The 13145-nt window shown below is 52.0% G+C and overlaps 5 protein-coding genes across 5 annotated transcripts; 4 read left to right on the plus strand and 1 right to left on the minus strand.

Annotated features, from left to right (window-relative positions):
• Positions 1-857: 857 nt before the first annotated feature.
• On the plus strand, positions 858-1670 carry LDX57_003340 (uncharacterized protein; the record flags this gene model as incomplete). The annotated part of the gene is made up of 3 exons (XM_046084986.1): positions 858-890; positions 964-1154; positions 1238-1670. 3 exons carry the CDS (start codon positions 858-860, stop codon positions 1668-1670), a joined length of 657 nt encoding a protein of 218 aa, XP_045940949.1.
• A 427-nt stretch (positions 1671-2097) lies between these two features.
• On the plus strand, positions 2098-2812 carry LDX57_003341 (uncharacterized protein; the record flags this gene model as incomplete). The annotated part of the gene is made up of 4 exons (XM_046084987.1): positions 2098-2236; positions 2301-2414; positions 2475-2580; positions 2659-2812. The coding sequence occupies 4 exons, from the start codon at positions 2098-2100 to the stop codon at positions 2810-2812; spliced, it is 513 nt and encodes a 170-aa protein (XP_045940950.1).
• A 1795-nt stretch (positions 2813-4607) lies between these two features.
• LDX57_003342 (DUF3824 domain-containing protein) lies at positions 4608-6879 on the plus strand (the record flags this gene model as incomplete). The annotated part of the gene is made up of 4 exons (XM_046084988.1): positions 4608-4887; positions 4946-6409; positions 6467-6747; positions 6874-6879. The coding sequence occupies 4 exons, from the start codon at positions 4608-4610 to the stop codon at positions 6877-6879; spliced, it is 2031 nt and encodes a 676-aa protein (XP_045940951.1).
• A 14-nt stretch (positions 6880-6893) lies between these two features.
• On the plus strand, positions 6894-7406 carry LDX57_003343 (uncharacterized protein; the record flags this gene model as incomplete). Its single annotated transcript, XM_046084989.1, has 1 exon — positions 6894-7406. One exon carries the CDS (start codon positions 6894-6896, stop codon positions 7404-7406), a length of 513 nt encoding a protein of 170 aa, XP_045940952.1.
• A 1586-nt stretch (positions 7407-8992) lies between these two features.
• VAC7 (putative phospholipid metabolism enzyme regulator) lies at positions 8993-11782 on the minus strand (the record flags this gene model as incomplete). The annotated part of the gene is made up of 1 exon (XM_046084990.1): positions 8993-11782. One exon carries the CDS (start codon positions 11780-11782, stop codon positions 8993-8995), a length of 2790 nt encoding a protein of 929 aa, XP_045940953.1.
• Between the last annotated feature and the right edge of the window lie 1363 nt (positions 11783-13145).

Genomic DNA, 13145 nt, shown 5'->3' on the forward strand with positions numbered 1-13145 from the left:
GACTACCTACTAGACACTAATGATCATTGAATCATGGACCATAGTATATCCTGTCAGATAACTCCTTGAATGTGCTAGATCATGCCCGATAAATAAGATCCACCCCCACGAATCAAACATCTGGCCATCTATCAATATTCGACTCGATGATCCGTTGATACGAGACTGAACCAAGACTGCTGCGGGGTAACCACCAGACAGACAACTCTCTTCCTGCAGCCTCGGTGGAGATTCCCCCGGGATTGCCAGCTACGGACATCGCTTTCCCCAGGATCGTCGTCTCTTCATCACCCCCTAATGGACACCGGGGTTGAAGGTCGGCCCTTCTCCGAGTGGCTTGCTTGTCTCTCGTCACGCTCCCTCGGCTTGTCCTGTCGGACTGGTCCCGCAGATTAAGTCACTGTGGTGCTCTATGGTGTAGACGGTGTGATATGCACGTTTCCGTGCGAATATATACGGCTACGGCAAGATTATAAATACTCGGTGCCAGCCCGTCTTTGGTCATTGCGTGAGTTGAGCCTGGCACGGTTTCGAGTCGCTTTCTCGGTCTACGGTTCGCAATCATGACTGCCTGGTATTCCTACGGCGTTGCGTTCTTTGCCGCTATCGGCACGTTTCTTTTTGTAAGAGATTTGCCTTTCGGTCGATTCTGGGGGGCTGGACTTTCCTGGTGATGCGAAGGTAGTCGTTCTAACGGAGACAGGGATTCGATACCGGTATCGCGACGACAAGTAAGTACATGCGATGATGTGAAACGAGCTGTTTTGTCGTTTGAAAGTCAGACCGGGCGGGTCTTTTTTTCAAATCCGTCTAACCGGTTATTGGCAGCTATCGCGCACCAAAGTTGGATCGATTACATGGATAAACCTTCCGAGGGTTTGACCGGAGCTGTAAGTCCAGTTCGAGCCGGGTTGGCGGAGTTGTCTTGTCGAAACCGAGCTGATGTTGATCCACTTGGTGCAGGTGGTCGCCGTTTACATTGCAGGCGAAGCTGTCGGGGCGTTGACACAGACGGCGATTGGTGATAAACTGGGTCGCTTGCGGTTCATGGAGTTGATGTGTGTGATTGTTACCATTGGAACCGTTATCCAGACGGCATCGGTCAACATCGGCATGTTTCTCGCTGGTCGTGTACTGGCGGGTTATGCTGTGGGGTGAGTTCCTTGACCATGCATGCAGCTGGAGGCTAGGAAGGAAAGGTTGAGATAAAAGGAGCCCCAGTTAACAGATCCAACAGGGGAATGGTTTCCACCGTACCGATCTACCTCAGCGAAATATCCGATCCGCAAATCCGCGGCCTAATCGGCGGCATCTCTGGCTGTGGCATCTCCTTCGGCACCATGGCATCCAACTGGGTCGGGTACGCCTGCAGCTATGCCCCCTACGGCCCCGTACAGTGGAGACTGCCCCTGGGCATCCAGATTCCCTGGGGTGTCATTATGTTTTTCGGGCTGATCAGTTTCATGCCTAATTCGCCGCGCCACCTGATCCGAAGCGGGAAGGTCGAGCAGGCGCGCAACGAGTTTAAGCGGATCCGGAGGGACTTGCAGTCGGATGAGGTGCATCGGGAATTTGAGGTCATGTTGGCTCAGATCGAGTATGAGAAAGAGAGGGAGATTACGTCGTATCGCGAGATTTTCAGGTTGTTTCGACATCGAGTGCTGGTGTGAGTTTGTCGGAATTGGGTTAGGGGACCGTTTGGGATGGAGAAGGCTAATATTAAAATCTTTTAGGTCGATTGCCGTTCAGACGATGACCAGTCTGACTGGTGTGAATGTGATTCAGGTAGGTCTTCTGGGGTAGAGAACTTGCTGGATAATGGTAACACGGGGTGATCTAGTATTACCAAAGTGCGTCGTCACTTGTTCATCCATCAACGTCTAACATAGCCAGTGACTAACAAACCACAGCAATCTTATACAAGTCCCTGGGTATTGATTCCCACACCATTCTAGCCCTAGCAGCGGTCTACGGCACCGTGGCCTTCCTCGTCAACAGTCTCACGACAAAGTACCTGACTGATCAATGGGGACGTCGAAAGTTAGCATTCCCTCGTCCTCATACCCCTCTCTAGACTAACGGAAACTCAAAACCAGGATGCTTATCTCCGGTCTCGCCGGCATCGTAGTCGTCGAAATCTACGCCGCCGTCATGCAACGTGTGTACCAAAACACGGACAATAGAGTCGGGAAGGGGTTCGCCATTCTGGGGATCTATCTTTTCGTGGTGGCTTACTGTATGTCCTCCCTATCGAGCTCAGTATGTACATTGGGCTAACGCAGTATAAAACTGTGATATAGACGGCATGCTTAACAGCACTACCTGGCTCTACGGTGCCGAAGTCCTACCCATCGCTCTGCGCAGCAAGGTCATGGGTCTGGCAGCAGCTTCGCACTTTATCGTGAACGTCGCAAGTAAGTCCCTCCGATTACCCAAAAGTGAAATGAATTTTAACTAAAGAACCAAAACTATAGTCACCGAAGCAGGACCCAGCGCCTTCGCCAACATCCACGAGAACTACTATTATGTATTCGTGGCCTGCTCGCTCTTTTTCTTGGTCGTGGCGTACTTTTATTTCCCGTACGTTGCACCAAACATATCCATTGCATTGGAGTTCATGGTGGGATGAAGTTTACTGATCTGATATTTGATTTTTAGGGAGACGAAGCGCAAGACACTCGAAGAGATCGCGGCATCGTTCGGCGACAAGGTGATCGCGCCGGAAGATCGTGGGGTGGATGGGTGTGTTGTTGATGAGGATGAAGGGGATGACGGAGATACGAAGCCTCGGGTGAAGGAGGTGGAGGGATGAGGATGGAATTGAATCGATCGGCTGGGACCAAAAAACCATCAGAATTAGATATTTAACGTTGATGCTCGTGCTTGCATCTAATCGTATGGAGTAAATAACTATAGATCGACCATTCCGATTTCCACCTGAGGCAACATAATTAAGGCCAGAATATTCAGGCAACGAGTTCCTGTAGATGCCTCAGGTGCTAGTGCCAAGCATTTCACCGTTTGCCACCATGCCCTTCCTTAGAAGACCTCCTTCCTACATCCATCAAATCGGAGACTTCTTTCTTCCTATATGATTACCTGATGGCCGTCCCGAGCCAGAACATCCCTAGCCTCAACCATTCGAGCCCAAAGCACCCAGAGCCTTGGCCCAGATACGGCATAGGACGGCCCAGCGGGAATTAGGAAGCAAAACAAGGCTTGAGACATGTTTCCAAGCGTCGACCGAATGATTCTAGAAAAAGATAGTTACTCCGAGGGTGGCTTAGACGCGCCTTGCATGCTGCTGGCGCTGCAGGGTGGCGAAAGTTGTCCAACAATAGTGGGGAATTGGCATGGTCTGGCAGGTATGACACAGTGTGGGTTTGATATGAGGGTGCTACACACACCGTATGTGCTTGTCAAGGGGGTTTCCTCTCTTTTTTTTTTTTTGCTTTTTGCTTTTCCTCTCACGTTTGAGGCAGAAGGCCGAAAGAAGAAGAAAAAATCAGGGAAGGAAGCTTGCACAAGCTGAGGTACGACGTCGACCACAGATTGAATCAAGGATGGCGGGGTGAATCATCCATGAGACATGGTACTTTATGTATTGCACCCAAGGGAGTCAATACTCAGAAGTAAGCTGTGGATCGATTGCCAATAATGTTAACACAGAACAATACCAGGTACTCCGGGGTCGTTGAGATATCAGGCTCCATCCATGGTCGGCGGACGGAACAGAGTGCGGATTCCATGGAAACGATCTCCACTCGTTCCAGACTCGCGACATAAGAACAAGTAGAGAATCAACATCAGTGCCCAACGGGAAACAAAGTTCGAGGCCATAGAGACGGGCAAAACGGGGCACCCTTTGCACTGCCTCATTTTCTTTGTATCCGTGACCCCATGAGGTCATCATTAGGTAGCATAAATAGCTCTTGTCCCGTTGCATCGAGGGGATTTCTTCCTATTGGAAAGATAAAGGATCTGCCCTGCAGAGAGGCCGGAGGTCTTTGTATGACTTGCATTCTGACTGCTGTCGAGGATCTGCCGTTGCGCGAGTGGGAAAATCAAAAAGAAAAGAATTGAACCTCTTCGTCACGAGATTCACGTGGCCTTTCTGGCTGGAGAAAACCACCTCGTACCTTGTAAGTCTCCGCAATCTTCTTCCTTTCTTCTCTTCGCTTCGCTTCTCTCTTTCTTTCATTAGAAGAGTTGTTCAGCCACGCGGGTCAAGCATCCGTATCATCCGGTCGGACAAGAGCTGTACTTCTGCCCCTCCTTTCTTTTCTTTTTCTATCCTTTCTTTTTCCATCTGTTTGCCATCGACTTCCTATTCCTGTTGACTCGATCAACTCGAATCTTCTTCCATCGCCTCCCCACCCATCCCACCACTAGTCGATCAATTGCTCGTTGCCTTCGTCACAGCCTCAGCCTTGCTCTCACTTTTCTACCCCACTTCCCTTTTTCTCCTACCTTTTCCACCATCCCTCCTCCTGTTTCTTTCCCCCAAGTTTCAGCTTGATCTCCTCTCCACCTTTCTTTGTTCGATTCTTCTCATTCTCTCGAAACTATTCCTCTTAACTTCCCCCCGCTTCCGATTTCATTTCCTCATGTCATACATCTACAAAGAGCGTGAACGAGACCGCGATTGGGACGAACCTCGTTCCTCGCCTGTTACCATCAAGCGTTACGTCATACCCCCCGAGGACGATCGACGCGAGAGGGACTCGCTATATCGTCGCGAAGACCCCATTACCGGTGACCGCGAATTGGTAGTTCGGCGGCCCGCTGAACGAGAAGAACCCGTCATGGTGCAACGCTACGAGCGTGACGTCGACTACGACTCACGCGGTGGTTATGACTATCGTTCCGAGAGAGACTACTATGAACGTAAGTATATTATCTGTACCTCGTCGCACAAAAGGACAAGCCATTAAGTATCATGCAGCTCGAGCCCCCGTCTATGCACCGCCCCGTGAGTCTGACTATGAAATTGTCCACCGTTCCGAGGTGGATCGCGACCCCGGTTACTACTATCATCGCCGTGTTCGCGAGTATGATGATGACCGTCGCCTCCGTCGGGAGCTAAGTCCCAGCGATTCGGTCTCTCAAGCAACCCGTCGACGCGATGATCAGGACTACAGCAGCGATGACAGTATGGTCTACATCCGCAAAGAGACCCGTGAAGTCGACGACCACCCGCACCATCGACGACATTTGGCCGAGGGTGCACTGGTCGGAGTGGGCGCCGCAGAGTTACTCCGGAGTCGTCGCAAGAAGGGAGGAGAAGAGGTGTCTGGTGGTCTGGGTCGTGTCGGTCGTGATGTTGGCGCCGGTGCGTTGGGTGCCGTTGCCGTGAATGCGGCCTCTCGCGCCAGAGACTACTATCGCAGCAAGAGCCGACACCGCGCCCACTCGTTCGACGACGACCGCAGCTCTCGCTCCCACCATCGCCATCATCACCACAGTTACAGCCATTCCCGCCGCAGCCGCAGCCGTTCCCACTCGCGCTCCCGCGCCCGAACATTCACAGAACTGGGTCTTGGAGCGGCCGCCATTGCTGGTGCCGTGGCCTTGGCCAAACAGTATTCGAATAAGGAAAAGGAGAAGGACGGGAGACGCAGTCGATCTCGACACCGCCGTTCTGATTCTGTGCGGTCCAGGGGAGCGCCCGACGCCGAGAATCGTAGCGAGTCGCAGCGGAGAAAACATATGGCAGGTGCTGGGCTGGCCGGTGCAGCGGTAGCTGGATTGGTGGAAAGGGCTCGCAGCCATTCGCGCTCTGGCCGCCACGCACGGTCTCAGTCTCATAGCAGATTGAGAAAAGCTCTCCCGGTTGTGGCAGCCGGCTTGGGAACGGCTGCTGCCACGGGACTGTATGAAAAACAGAGGGACAAGAAGAAAGAAGAGGAAGAAGGAAGAGGCGAATCGAGACATCGAGAACGCCGACGTTCTAGATCAAGATCCCGCAGCAGGGCGCCCTCCGACTTCTACCCCGACCCTGCTAGGGACTCGGCTGGCCTAATCGAGTACGGCGAAGACCCGGTGCATGGAAGCATTCCCGCGGCCCATTACTATGGTCGTCCCGTGAGCTCCCATGGATACTATTCCGACGCATCTGACCCAGTGGCTAGCGGAGCAGCGGGTTTCGGCTCAAGACACCGTGGACGAGACCGTAGTCGCAGCCGCAGCCGCAGCCGCGGACGATTCAGCAGCTCTGATTCCGACTCACATAGGAGAAGAAAGAAGGACGGCGGCGGGCTCCGCAGTCGCTCTCGTGATCTCGCTGAAGCAGCCCTGGCTGCCACCGGAGTCGGCTATGCCGCTCACAAGTATTCCTCGCACCGCAAGGATCGCAAGGACAAGGAGAGGAGCAGGGAAAGAAGTAGGGAGAGAAGCAGGGAGAGGCCGAGTAAGCCATATCCTCTCCCTGCCAGGATTTATGGTCACTAACTGGGTCTCGATCTAGGATTCGATGAAAGAGACTCATATGAAGACCCTTATCGTCATGAGCCCTACTCGCCTTCGCCTTCGACAGCTCCTCCGCCAATTGACAATCAATATTACCCCAACAGCAATTACTTCCCGCCACCCCCAGGCTCTGCTCCCCGCCAGGCTGAGACTGCGGCACCATACAACCCGGCCGACTATCCACCACCCCCCGGAGCGGTGCCGCCTGTGCAGCCATACGGTTATGCTCCCCCGGCACCCGAGCCCTACGCCCCGCGACCCCGAAGAGCAGATGAGAATGTGAGTGCCGCACGGAATAATTCCCCTCCTAATGCCCGATCACACGCATACGATGGTGGGTGCAGGGACACAAACGAGCGACCAGATTCGCGCAGATCACAAAACCAGCTAACCCGCATCATCCAGGTCTAAACCCACGTTCCCCAATGAGCACTCCGCGCGCCGGTAGGAGACGGAGATCACGCGCGCGCAGTCAGCCACCCCAGCCCAAGTCCGTTGCGTTCGACCTGCATCCTGAAACTGCCCGGCCCATGGATCCGGGCTATGAATCCGACGACAGCGACTCGACCATCGATTCACTCAGTGGGAGAAGCCATGTTCATCGTCGTCCTTCTCAACGTCGCCATTCTTCATCTGCACCTCATTCTTCACGACCTAGACCTAGCGAGGGCCATGATTTCCGGCATGCACATGGATACAGACCCGCAGACATTTATACCCATGACCACAGCCGTAGCCATATTCACAGCCACAAACACTATGTTGCCCCGGAAGACGAGAAAAAGACCCATAGCCCCGAAAACGACTCTGACGCGACCATTGACCTCCCCGATCGCTTCGACTCTCACGGACGACTCCTGCCTCAGCGCGGAGACAACCCGTTAGCGGATCGATTCGAGGATCTTCTGAAACGGTTCGGTGATAAGGTTTATGCTTGATTTTTCCCATTCTCCCTTTTCGGATTTCCTCTGGAATTCTCGGCAACTTCGAGATATTCGTTTATTTATTTTTCGTGTTTCGGCTCTCAATTGGGTGGGAGTTTCTTTCTGCTTTTTTTGGTCTTTTCATGGAATCCCCCATGGAATATGAGGAGGATAAATTGGAAGAACGATACTCAGTCCTCTATCCACCTGGTTTGTTTGAAATATTGCTTTGACTTTTGATTCATTGATGACCCTAATGATGATTTGAAATGTGCTGATCTGTTATGCTCTTTTATGATTTTCTACTCATGAACTATTTATGATGTGATGTTATTTCTTTTCTTTGATTAGATTGAATGAATGTCAACTACTGATTAAATCTGTCGATCTCATGTAGACAAGGATAGTATAGTGAAATGGCCACCAGAGTAGTTGGACCATTGAATGGATGAACGGTATAAAATAGAGTTGAGGGAAGTAGTACATCCAAGTTATCTTTATGATTCTAAATGTCTATCTCAAGATACACATGCCGGTTACTATGTATAAATCGAAATATACCTACTATTTCTCGATCTATTCTGTTCAACAAAACAAAGACCGTTTCTTAGACCCCAAAATCTTGAAACCAAAGTTAAATATTATGACATGATACAAAGCCAAAAGAATTATGTACAAGACATAAAAAGAAATACATACATAGCCAGATCAGGTTGACTGGAAATCTAGGCGTAGAAAGAAATCAATGGAGTCATAAGAAAAAGTAATAAGAAAAGAAAAGGCAGGAATCAATCCAGCGCAGCTAGCGCATCAGCCCATAATGACATCACCAATCTGAGACGGAATAAGAAAAAGCCATCAGAAAGTCATCTAGACCATTGGTTAATCAGTGGCATAGGTCTCGCTATCCAAGCAATCATGAATCTCCCCGAGATCCCAGGAACAAGTGCACCCCTTACTAATAGTCCCATCCAGGGTATGTATGCATCCTCTAAGTTGAACAGAAAGTTTCAAGAACGACGCAAAAAGGTCAAACCATCATCCAGAAATTGAAGAAATAAATGATAAAAAAGTGTGTAAGAAAGCGCCGTGCTAATGCATACCCTGAATCAAAGTGTCTTTTTAGGAAAAAAAGATGTGCCGTTTCTCCGTTGTGCGCTTTTTGTTGCAGCCCGTTTCATAAAGTAGAATGTCAAATCATCGTCACGTCGTTCGGGTAGTTCAAGGAGGGGAAAAGAAAGCAAATATAACGAAGGCAAAAGAGGGATAGAAAGAGGTAAAAAAAGACAGTATCTGAATAGGAGGACCGATCATGTAAATCGCAGAGATCAACTGACTGACGGATTCTAACCAATCCTGCAATTCCATCCGAGAAACTGCCCAAAGTAATGTAACAGAAACCAATCAATATACAACCGCATGATCCAATTGTTAGAACCATGACGGGAAGAATGTGTAAGGGGGGCGAAGATGGATGCCGAGACTGACAAAAGGTAGACCAAGAATGATCTAATACCCAAGGTCAAAAAAGAGATATTACCAAAAATAGGGAGAATAAGAAGTAGGTGCAATCAAAAGGGGTAAGGGGATGTGACGTATAATCAAGCCGTAAAAGCTCGTCCAGCCATCCCAAGCCGTGCTCGTACAGACTCTATCGCTGATTGTCGGATCTCCAGTCGACGAGGCCTTGGGAGGTCTCGGCGATACAGTCTCGTTGTGGAGATACTGGCAGTTTCGTTCCCACCAGGAGAAGGGTTCGGATTATCGCCATCCTCAGGATCATTGCCGTTGCTGTCCGGTGTTACTTTGACGCTGGAACTGACCGAGGCCGAATGGAGTCGGGAACTCAAAGGCAGCTGATATTTGACAACACCGCGAACGATCAAATCAAACTGATGCTGCAGAACCCGCTCCCATCGTTCCGTGCCGCCTTCTTCGGTCTTGTTTCCGGGTCGAGCAAGGCGGATTTGCCCTTGAGAAACGGACGGCGAATGATTCCACGGTGACGCTTCAAATGTCAGAGGAGAGTCGAAGCGGAATACACGACCGAGCAGCATCGTCTGAGGATCGCCAGCGGGATCGCTTGGTATAGGATCCGTTCCCTTGTCAACGCCATCGCGAGTGTGCATGACTGGATCGTCCGAGCGAGTCTCATTCACCAGACAATCCGCCGCACCGCTACCTGAGCAACGTGCCAGACGTGCCAATTCTGACCGTTTCTTGCTCTCCTCGATCCGCGGAAATTGACTGCCGTCGGAACCATGATCGCGCCAGAATTTGTCCGTACCCACAAATCGGCTTTTGGCGAAGATGTTGATGTCCACGTCGTCGATTGCCACGGGGAAGAGGTTCGGATTTACTGCTTGCACGTTGAGGTCTAGCATGATTTCCTGCTCCGATGCGAGCACGTTCTGAATGGCAAGGACCTCGACGTCTAGGAGCGGCTTAGTGATGGCAACGATAAACGAGGTGGCGCCTCCAATGACAACTAATAGCAAAAGACCAATGACAACGCAGGCACCGTATCGCGAGAACCAGTTGCGCTGGCGTTGCTGCATGTACTCCATCTGTCGCAGACTCGCGCTGTTGGGTCGTCGGTTACCATGGCGGCTCCGCGCCAAACGGGGAGACCCTACCAGAGGAGTCCGTTCGTCGTCGGCACCTTCCGCATCGAAGTCGTATCCGTAGATTTCACCCGCCTTTTTCGAGTTGGAGATAGTACGATAGTTGGGAACTCCTCGGGAGCTGGGGTGGCGTGTCTGCCGCATCCCACTCCCCATGAAGTGGCGAGGAGATTTGACATGACCGTGATGTTGGGAAAACGGCGACGACTCATGATCGAAGAGGGACGGGTAGATGTTGTTGCGTCCGTATCGCCCAATATGGTGATGGCGGGGAGTATGTGATCCGCTGGCATCGACTCTAGAGTGACTGCGACCGCTTTCTTCACCGGCATCCCCATCGGCGCTACCAGCGTAAGCATTGTTGGTGAATTTCATGCTTCGCTTCCCCGTTACGCTATGGTTGCCGTCTCGCAGGCCTGCAGCACGGCTACGACCGGCTAATTGATCGACCTGGCTAGCCATGGAAGTTGTACTGGGGGTCCGCGAGTGATATCGGGGCTGTCGGGCAGGATATGGATCCGGAGGGTTGGACTCGTAGACAAAGGTTTCATCCGAGTCGGACACATCGGCCTCATCCACGGCGCTGGCGACCTTGGCTTCAAAAATGTCAGCCTTGGAAGACGCAGCGCCACTTGAGAGAGCGGCAGGCTTGCGAGCCCTTTTCTTCTCCTTCTTCGGACGAATCGTCTCTGTGCTGGGTTTCATGCGCAGAGTACCGGGGTCGACACGGCCGGAGCCGCCTCGATCGCCGGTCACAACGCCCAAGGAGACTTGAGGAATGGAGCTGACCGTCTCGGTCTCGACAATCATATTGCGAACGGATCCATCTGCCGGCTTGTTGCGAGCGCCACTCAGCGACGTGGTTGAGCGTTTCGGCATGATAGTCTCTGATCCTTTAGGTCCCGACGAAGCACGCCGGCGGCTCTCACCAACATGCTCCGAGCTTTTATTCCCTCCACTCTCGCTGCCACTTTCGACATTCGGCTTGGGGCCTTTCGGGGTGGTCGGATCTTCGTCGATTATCTGCAGTCGAGGCTCTTCCGGGAAAGGTTGATTCAAGATCGTGTCCGTGGACGGAGTCGACTGGTCGCTGGCCATTTCCTGAACAGTCTCGAGGGCAGAAACGGGTCCATTGTTTCTGTTCACGGCGCGGGGAGCGCTCCGGTCGGGCTTTATCGCAGGGTCATCGGGGGGCAGGAGGATCGATCGTTTGCTGGAAGTATTGGCAAGATGAGTCTCTTGCTCCGGTCGTCGAGAGGCGGCCCATAGAGGCATGGTAGGCTTTTCCGGGTTGAGTACATCGGCCGACGGTTCGACATTGGGAGTAGGGTTGAGAACAATAGGCTTGGGCGGCGCCTTTTGTACAGCGGACGCGGATGGAGGGGCACCCGTTCCAGCAGGTTGACTTGTGGTATTGGATCGTACGGGACTGCGATCCTGACTGCCTTTGCGTGACCGGGAGGAGACACGGGATTTTGAAGTCGAGTTGCTGGGGCGATGTGCGGATCGAACCGGAGAGGACTCGCGGGAGGAGAAGGTCGAATTCGTGGCGGAAGGGGGAGCGGAGAAGCCAGGTGATAATTTAGGCAACTGAGATGTAATGGTGGCTTGAGTCTGAGGGTTAAAGGTTGAACGTGGCAGTTCTTTCATGTCACTTCCGCTGGCAGACCGCCGGGATGCAGTTGATGCAGCCTCATCGTTTTGGGCCACTCTGGATCCACCAGAGTGACCATTGGGGTAAGGCGACCTCTCGGACTCCGCTGCCATGGTCTCGGTCGAGTCAGCACCTTTGTGGACAGGACTGAGAGGAAGTCAGAAGATCCGAGAGGGTACCGGGATAGAGGAAGTGAAAAGAGGAAGATTTCTCCCCTCAGCCTTTCCGTAGATAAATTTTTTTTTTCTTCTTCCTGAAGGAAGAGAGGAATCCCCGGGCAAAAGCCAATACGCTCAAGGCCCAAATGGGGCAGAGGCCGAGGGCAAAGGATCTGCCTAGAAAGCAAGGCAATAAAAAAAATGTAAAGGGAAATAAAAAGGCGAAAAGCGGCGTCAGGAGATCCCGGATAGAGACAGGTAAGCGGTCGACGCGCTAGAAACCCAAATGATCATCCGTTGCACAGAAACACGTTACACGAATGACAAAGTCGAAGGACGAATAGAGGACGGCCACATGCTGCAGGGCAGATATCAAGGGAGGAGAATATCTGATCGCGCGAGGGAGAGGAAAGCAGCAGCAGCAGCAGCCAGGTAGGAATCCAAATGTAGATAGACCGAAGCCAGAGAGGTGGACGCAATAGGGCACATAACTTGATCAGGCGACGGGGGAATGGAACGTCTAGAACACCCACGCCCAGCGCCGGTTAGCCAACGAGGACCAGAGCGCTGCCGATCGAAGATGTGCGACGAGGGTGGAACGACCGAGCAAGGTTGAATTCTTGTCTTCTCGTGGGAAGATTGGCGGTGGATGAAACGGTCCAGTAGACGGAAGGAGCAAGATGCAAGGAATATCAAGACGGACAACGGTTAGGAAAGTCGAGGAAAGAGTCGGTAACCGGCGATCCCAGTGGAATACTTTACGGAGTAGTGGTAGGGTAGGTGCTTCAGGGGAGGGAGGTTAAGGTCCAATGACAGCGGCCCACGTCAAGATCTCTTGGGGGGTCTGCGCACAGGCGGGAAAATTCCCTTTCCCTGTCGTCAGGCAACGAACGCTGGAGACAGAGTGGGCTTCAGATTAACAAAACGAGGATGGATGAAGATGAGAAAAGGTGGGAAATGATCAAGAGAGGGAGAAGAGAAGCGGAAGAAGGCAGGCAGAAGGCAGGGAACTGGGTGGGAAATGCCGCGGGTACCGGCTGTGACCCAAATACGGTAATATTACGCTCTTCAGAGGTGGCATCTCCGGTCATACCTCGTCACGTCATTACGTCTCTCCGTTACGCTCCGTCAGCGTCATCACAATGACCTCATCTTAAAGGGGAAGGAATCTCGCCAAATCCTGCTCTTATTGATAGCTATCAAGGTGTAAGCAATCTCGCTTAAGAGAGACCACCAATCACCATTCCTTATTTGTGTACACGAAACAGCAAGTCTAAACCAAGCCACTCCAATCCACAGCAAGCAACCAACGTACAGA

Source organism: Aspergillus melleus (genome assembly GCF_016097325.1).
Source record: "Aspergillus melleus strain CBS 546.65 chromosome Unknown contig2, whole genome shotgun sequence".
Taxonomy (NCBI): Eukaryota; Fungi; Ascomycota; class Eurotiomycetes; order Eurotiales; family Aspergillaceae; genus Aspergillus; species Aspergillus melleus.